This window comes from Megascapheus bottae, chromosome 16 (genome assembly GCF_031878675.1).
Source record: "Megascapheus bottae isolate mThoBot1 chromosome 16, mThoBot2.hap1, whole genome shotgun sequence".
Classification (NCBI taxonomy): domain Eukaryota; kingdom Metazoa; phylum Chordata; class Mammalia; order Rodentia; family Geomyidae; genus Megascapheus; species Megascapheus bottae.
In genome coordinates, this window is record NC_143524.1 from 10,091,227 (window position 1) to 10,099,017 (window position 7,791).

Genomic DNA, 7,791 nt, shown 5'->3' on the forward strand with positions numbered 1-7,791 from the left:
TTAAATTTAGTCCATGATATTATTTTATAATATTATGAGCCTTAGAAAGAAGTCAAAACATTAAATTAAATTGGACAGAGGAATTGGTTTTAAGATGTTCTTCATTTTTACCCTGTCATAGAGTTAAGGAATTTGATATGTTGTTTTCTATAAGCAACTCCATTTCATGAATGCTGAATCACACCAGCATTATGTATGTATATGTCTATGTACACTTGCATATGTGTATCATTTATGTCCTTTGCATATAAATATATCAAGGTTACACACAAGCATATTTGTAAGAACAAACTATATTCAGAAACAGCTAAAATTTACTTTCATTTTCTCCCAAAACAATTATTTGTAAACCTAGAAAAAAATATACAAATAAATGATATCCTGAGCTAGTTTTGAAAAGATAAAATGTATCTTGAGGGCCTGCTGACATGGATAGGGGACATAAGCACAAATTACTGAGTGAAGGAACAGCTTGAAAGTTATCTTGGCTTCACAGTGTCTGGGAAACATCCTAAATACATGGGGAGAGGCACCCTATCAGTTTTGACTTTCTCAAGTTTATTCCACTGGGGGAAAACATAGGTAAATTTCAGTGGTGATACATATCAAATCTGCACTACAAAACAAAAATTAAAATTATGATTAAAATTAATGCTTATAATAAATATTTTCAAAGAAAAGGCAAAAGTTGAATATAGAAAAGAATTGTAACAAAACCTCAAGTAATGTAAAGCATAATTTGCATAACGTTATATATTAAGAATTCCTTTAGCATGAGAAAAAGATGATAGCTAGATGATTGATGAGATATAACAAGATGATAGATACATGATAGAAAGATTAATAAATAGGAAGTAGATAGATTATATGTAATAGATTATATATACACACACACTCACATGTATAGTAAACTTCATATCAATTCACCTGTTTAAAATTTTAACCTAATGTTTCTGTGACAATTTTGTATGCAACATATATTGAAAAATTCTAAAGAGGATAGGAGAACTCAGATCAAAATAATGAATGAAGGATAAAGACATATGAATTTTATTTCTGTTTCTTCAGGACATTGGAAGACAGACAAATGCAATGTTAAAGAAAACCACACAACAGTAACAGAGTTCATTTTTCTGGGACTGACAGATCGAGCAGAATTGCAGCCAGTCCTGTTTGTGGTCTTCTTACTTGTCTACCTCATCACAGTGATTGGCAATGTAACCATGATTTGCTTAATCAGAAGTGACTCAAAGCTTCACACCCCAATGTACTTCTTCCTCAGTCATCTCTCCTTTGTCGATCTCTGTTATGCTACCACTGTCACTCCTCAGATGCTGGTTAATTTCTTGTCCAAGAGAAAAACCATTTCCTTTGTTGGCTGCATTATACAATTCAACTTTTTCATTGCTCTGATAATCACAGACTATTACATGCTCACAGTGATGGCTTATGACCGTTACATGGCTATCTGCAAGCCCTTGTTATATGCTAGCAAAATGTCCAGGCGTGTCTGCCTGTGCCTTGTTGCTGCTCCTTATATCTATGGCTTTGCGAATGGCTTAGTACAAACCATCCTGATGCTTCGCCTGACTTTCTGTGGACCCAATGAGATCAACCACTTCTATTGTGCTGACCCTCCCCTCATGGTCCTTGCTTGCTCTGATACTTATGTCAAAAAGACTGCCATGTTTGTGGTAGCGGGTTCCAACCTTATTTGCTCACTCACTATCATCCTCATCTCCTACATTTTCATCTTCACAACTATTCTGCGTATGCGCTCTGCAGAGGGGAGGCGTAAGGCCGTCTCTACCTGTGGGTCCCATATGACAGCAGTCACCATCTTTTTTGGGACTCTGTTTTGCATGCACCTGAGACCCCCTTCTGAGACATCTGTAGAACAGGGGAAAATTGTGGCTGTGTTTTATATCTTTGTGAGTCCTATGTTAAACCCTTTCATCTATAGCCTGAGAAACAAAGATGTAAAAAATGCATTAAGAAAATTTATCAAAAAGTAACTCTTGTTAAATAAACTTTGTCAAATATATATACAGTGCCCTTCTTGTGTGACTAATTACAGTACCTAACCAATTCATAAGCCACTTTCCTTCAATGTTTTACCTTTAATTCACATATCTTTGTCTTCTGTGTTTCTATTATCTAGAATTTACTGCATTATATTTGAAGTTTTAAAGGGCACAGAAAATCAGTGATGAATGTAGAGCCAAGGTGTTCTGAAATTTTATTATTATGATTTCATTCATAGAATTCAGGTAAGCACAAAGTGATGAAATAAAAAAAAAGCCAAACGTTTTGGCAATGAGGACTCATTTAATTGTTGTGAAACTCAATAATTTTCAAACTATGGCTAAAAATGTTTGACCATATTTGGTGAGGCTTTCTACTTTTAAAAACTTTATACATGTGCCTGGGAGTGTGACCTAGTCGTAAAGTGTTTGCCTAGTGTGCATGAAGCCGTGGATTTGATTCTTAGTTACCACATACATAGAAAAAGCCAGAAGTCTTGCTGTGGCTGAAATGGTAAATCTCTAGTTTTGAGAAAGTCCAAGGACAGTGCTCAGGCCCTGAGCTCAAACCCCAAGACTGGCAAAAAAAACAAACAAACACAAAATCTTTATGCACATTATATAGTAAATAAATATTTAGATGTATCTGAAACCATTTCTCTAAGTTATTTTTTAAATAATATTACTAGCCTGATAAAGTTTTGTATAGCTGATGTGTGATGGAAATTTCTACATTCTCCTGGGAAGATTTGCTTTTGTCAGTTACAAAGCATAGATCCTTAGCCATCTGCCCCCTGTCTTCTACCCTTCTTTTCATGGCCAATTCTTTGTAAGTAGGTTGAATTTGGTATTTTATCCCAGTAATGTATGGATATTTGTAACTGTATGGACATTAGATACTTCCTTCCACAGTATTACGTTTACTTGGCTTTGTTTATTTATATTTGTCTTGTGATAAATCATATCCTTTGATTTTAAATTCTGAGTTTTGTGTACTTTCATATTCGCATTGACTCATTCATTTTAGAAACCATCATTAATTATGAAAATGTTTTGATATGAGTAACAGATCAAATAAGAATTTACTATTTTGTATCACCCTTGTCTGGCTCCTACAGCAAACTGCAAGGAGCATGAAAGAACTGATGGCATTGATTTGTTGAATACTCTACAATCACTACTCGAATAGTGTGTCCATTCCATAAATTACACTGATGAAATAGTTTGGGGTGAACATGTCAATTAATAGAGTGAGAGTCATAATTGGGTTTTAATGAATAGAATCTTATTTCAAGGAGAATTATGAAGGTGAAAGGTGGACTCTAGATTATTTGACAACTCACATTATTACAACATTTCTTGAAATATTTTTGGCTCTCTGTTACATTCTTCAATTACTTTTACAGGTATCAGTAGTTCATCAGTCACCTGGATTGAATCATTTCCCTGTTTGTGTAATAGAATGTGTCTATAAAGCTATAAGTAAACACAATAGATGATAAAAGCTAAAAAATTTAAACTTGGAGAGTGCGCATGGCATAATTTCTGTGTTTCTGAATCTGTCCAGGTTTGTTTTATGGCCTAACATGTGATCTATTTTGGAAAATGTTCCATGTACTGCTGAGAAAAACGTATATTGTGTCGTTGCTGGGTGGAATATTCTGCAGATGTCTGTTGGATCTAGTTGGTCTATATAGTTGTTCAGTTCTAAGGTTTCTCTGTTGAGTTTTTGCCTTGTTGATCTGTCCATAGGTGAAAGTGGTGTGTTAAAGTCACCGACAATCACTGTATTTCGATCTATGTATGGTTTCAGTGTAAGTAAAGTTTGTTTGATGAAGTTTGGAGCTCCGGGATTGGGTGTGTAAATATTTAGGATCGTTATGTCTTCTGGAGGAAAGATCCCTTTAGTAGTATGTAGTAACCTTCTTTGTCTTTTCTTACTAATTTTGGTTTGAAGTCTATTTTATCTGATATGAGGATGGCAACTCCAGCCTGTTTATGGGGGCCGTTAGCTTGATAGAGTTTATTCCAACCTCAGGACTCTAAAAATTCACACCATGAGACTAAAGGAGATTATTCTTAGGAGAGAATCACAAGTGCTAAATAATCTATGTGCATAAAATCATATAAAATGACATTGATTGAAATGAACTCCAAGAAAATTTTGCTCTTTGTAGGTTTTTCTCCTTTGTTGCTGGTTTTTTTTTACTTTTGCATATTTAAACATTTATTGTAAAGTTGCTGTATGGAGGGGTTACATTTTGTCTTGTATGCATGTTTCTTTACTTGCTTGGGGGAGGATAAGGAGGATCACAGAAATGGTGGGACTAAAGGTAAATGATAGTGATACTCACTAGACACTGTGTTAAAAATAAACTATAACACTTTGGGGAGGGTGTTCAGGAGGACCAGTTGGAAGAAAATGAAGGAAGAAATGTACTCAAATGTTCCAAAAGAAATGTACTCATTTTTTGAATTAAGTAACAGTAACCTTTCTATGTATCACATTTACAATGAAAATTTGGAAGATAAAACACTAAATGAATCTGTTCTGTGTGATTGTGATTGAACTCAGAGTATATTTTGAACTAACCAGTCATGGAAGGACAAATATTACAAGATTCTGTTTATAAGAGATATCTTTATCAGTTATACTCAGGAACAGAGTGGAAAGATAACTAATAGGGCCTTGGAAAAGGAAAAATATGGGTGCCTCTCCAATGTGTATAAATTCCAATTGTGCATTATACTTAGCCTTCACAAATCTATTATAAAATATATCTCTCAAGCCAACAGATATATAACTTTTACATTTGACATTTGTTAAGAAGGTAGAGTTCATGTTGATGACTTTTTTTTAAGCCACAGTACAGAAGGACAAATCTCTGTGAGCCTTCTCAGAGCTCCTGGGACAGGCACAGACACATTTGAAATTAAAGAAAATATAACTGAGGCAACCTTTTAACTTCTTGTTCCCAGGATATTCCAATTAAAACCAAGATAGGTAAAAAGGTGATTCCCAGTATGAAATTTACTGCTGCTTCTCCTCAGTCCCCTTGAGAACTGCTTTAAGGTAGTCCCCACCTCCCTCATGCTAGGATAAATGGACTACATTTTACAGTTTTCAAAGGCATGAAGAAACATATACAATTCCGGGCTGAGAAAATACTTGAATGTCAAAACTGGAAGTAAGTTCTTCTGTTTTACATTCCTAATTGAATCAAGTAGTCATCACATAATAATTACATGTATGTGCCATCTTTATCAGTCAGAAGTTTATGGTTCATTACTAAATTTAACTCTTTACTTTTTTGTAAAAATATATGTGATCAATTTAAATTGGTGGAGATCAGGGATCTTGATTTTTATTTCTAAAAAAAAGACAGACCTTTTCTCAGGGTCTTAGGGTCTGGCACTGTTCTTGATATGCTCAAGGCTAAGGCTCTACTACTTGAGCCAGAGCTTCACTTCCAGCCTTTTTGTTGTTAATTTGTTTCATGGAAAGAAAACTCTCATGGACTTTCCTACTGGGGTTGACTTCCAGCTCCAACCCTCAGATCTCAGCATCCTGAATATCTAGGATTACTGGTAGGAGTCATGGGTGCCCAACTTATTTACTTCTATTTTAATGTGAACCAGAAGCTCAGGGCTGATGTCTCCAACCCTGTCCTTGCTGTCAATGCTGACACCCTCCTGTGTCCTCCATGCATAAGCAATTTGTACAGAAGAACAAGACTCCATTCAGAAGATAACCAGACCTCTGTCGATTAAGCTTGAGTTACTAACAGGGCAGATATTACAATCACCACTTCCAAATGAAGTGGCTCATGTAACATAAATTGAAATATTACTGATTATTCATTCTTTTATGCTACTGTATGTTTTCTTTCTTTTTTTAATAGAAAGTGTAGCACATTAGTATATGCTGCTAGTCATGAAATAATTATCAACTGGGCTGCATTCCAGTTTCCTTGAAGAATTAATATAGTGGGTGTGAATGGTAGATGCATTTCTGAAATGTAATATTCTAAGAATAAATGAAACATATTCAGTATACTAAAACAAAGATCATAGAGATTTAATCCATTTCCAAGGTGAGAGGAGTAGGTTGGGGAATGATTTACACAGTCTTGAAGGATATGTAGGTTGGAAGACCCCCCCAAAAAATTCAGAGACATAATAGCCTAATAGAAATGTAGCTAAGTTTTACTTGTGGGCATATATTTGTGACCATAGGTATTGGAATAACAGAATAGTGATTTAATAAAAAGGTAATAACATGGTTTAGTAAAAATATAAAACAAACATCCAGTAAATTCTCAACTAAAGCTTGATTGCAAATGTAACTTACTTGTATCCTTATCCTGGCTTGATTTTCATAGCTTCAAGGGCAGACCCTGAGAAAATGGATCTCACAAATGGCAGTATGGTAACAGAATTCATTTTGCTAGGGCTCACAGATCGCCCAGAACTCCAGCCTCTCCTCTTTGTGCTATTTCTGGCAGTCTACCTTGTCACTCTCTTTGTCAATCTGGGTATGATAACGTTAATCAGACTAGACTCTCGCCTTCACACACCCATGTACTTCTTTCTCACTAACTTGGCTTTTGTGGACTTGTGTTACACATCCAATACAACCCCACAGATGTTGGCTAATTTCTTATCAGCCAAGAAGACCATTTCCTTTGTGGGCTGCTTTATCCAGTGCTACATTTTCATTGCACTTGTCCTCACTGAGTTTTATATGCTGGCAGCAATGGCCTATGACCGCTATGTGGCCATATGCAACCCACTACGCTACAGTGTGAAAATGTCCAGGCAAGTTTGCATTGGCTTGGCCACATTTCCTTATGTCTATGGCTTCTCAGAAGGGCTCTTCCAGGCCATCCTGACCTTTCACCTGACATTCTGTAGATCCAATGTGATCAACCACTTCTACTGTGCTGACCCACCTCTCATTAAGCTCTCCTGTTCTGACACTTATGTGAAAGAACTCACTTTACTTATTTCGGCTGGCTTCCACCTCTCCACTTCCCTCACCATCATCCTCGTGTCCTATGCCTTCATTATTGCTTCCATCCTCCGGATCAAGTCGGCAGAGGGTAGGCGCAAGGCATTCTCCACCTGTGGTTCTCACGTGATGGCTGTGACCTTATTTTATGGGACCCTCTTCTGCACGTATGTCAAGCCACCAACTGATAAGACTGTGGAGGAGTCAAAAATCATAGCTGTCTTCTACACATTTGTCAGTCCCTTACTTAATCCATTGATCTACAGTCTGAGGAACCAAGATGTCAAGCAGGCATTGAGGAATGTGCTCAGAAGAAATACTCTTAGAACAATGTCAGTGTGTCCATTGTTCATCAAACAATAGCTGTAATTTTAGCCCAAATGCACTTATATTTGTGCATTAATGTTCTTTATAAATATGTCTTGAGTATCCCAGTTAAAAGGCTTAGAAAAATTAGTTGTTTTTTTTTAATAGTGCTATTGTGGCACTGTGGCTCAAGGTGTAGGGTGGTAGTCTTAAGCTGAAGAGCTTGGGGACAGCACCTAAGCCCAGAGTTCAAGTCCCACGAAAAACAAAAGCAAAATAAAACAAAACAACAAAGAAGCATTTGTTGTTATTGGTCTTAAACTCAAGGACTCAAAAGTTTTCATGTAGCATTTTTGCTCCTGGCTGATAACCACTTGAGCTACACTTCTACTTTTGACATTTTACTGATTCATTGGATGTCAGAGTCTCATGGTCTGTCTGTCCAGCCTG

General features: G+C 36.2%; 2 protein-coding genes across 2 annotated transcripts; both read left to right on the top strand.

The window, feature by feature from the left end:
* Positions 1 to 1,043: 1,043 nt before the first annotated feature.
* Positions 1,044 to 2,015, top strand: LOC150052667 (olfactory receptor 5M5-like). The gene has a single exon (XM_090349187.1). The coding sequence runs from the start codon at positions 1,044 to 1,046 to the stop codon at positions 2,013 to 2,015; it is 972 nt and encodes a 323-aa protein (XP_090205313.1).
* Positions 2,016 to 6,429: 4,414 nt separating this feature from the next.
* LOC150052668 (olfactory receptor 5M11-like) lies at positions 6,430 to 7,398 on the top strand. Its single transcript, XM_090349188.1, has one exon. It carries the CDS (start codon positions 6,430 to 6,432, stop codon positions 7,396 to 7,398), a length of 969 nt encoding a protein of 322 aa, XP_090205314.1.
* The last annotated feature ends 393 nt before the right edge of the window (positions 7,399 to 7,791 follow it).

Excerpts from the sequence above, each read along its gene's own strand:
- LOC150052667 (XM_090349187.1), top strand. The coding sequence starts at position 1,044 with ATGAATTTTATTTCTGTTTCTTCAGGACATTGGAAGACAGACAAATGC.
- LOC150052668 (XM_090349188.1), top strand. The coding sequence starts at position 6,430 with ATGGATCTCACAAATGGCAGTATGGTAACAGAATTCATTTTGCTAGGG.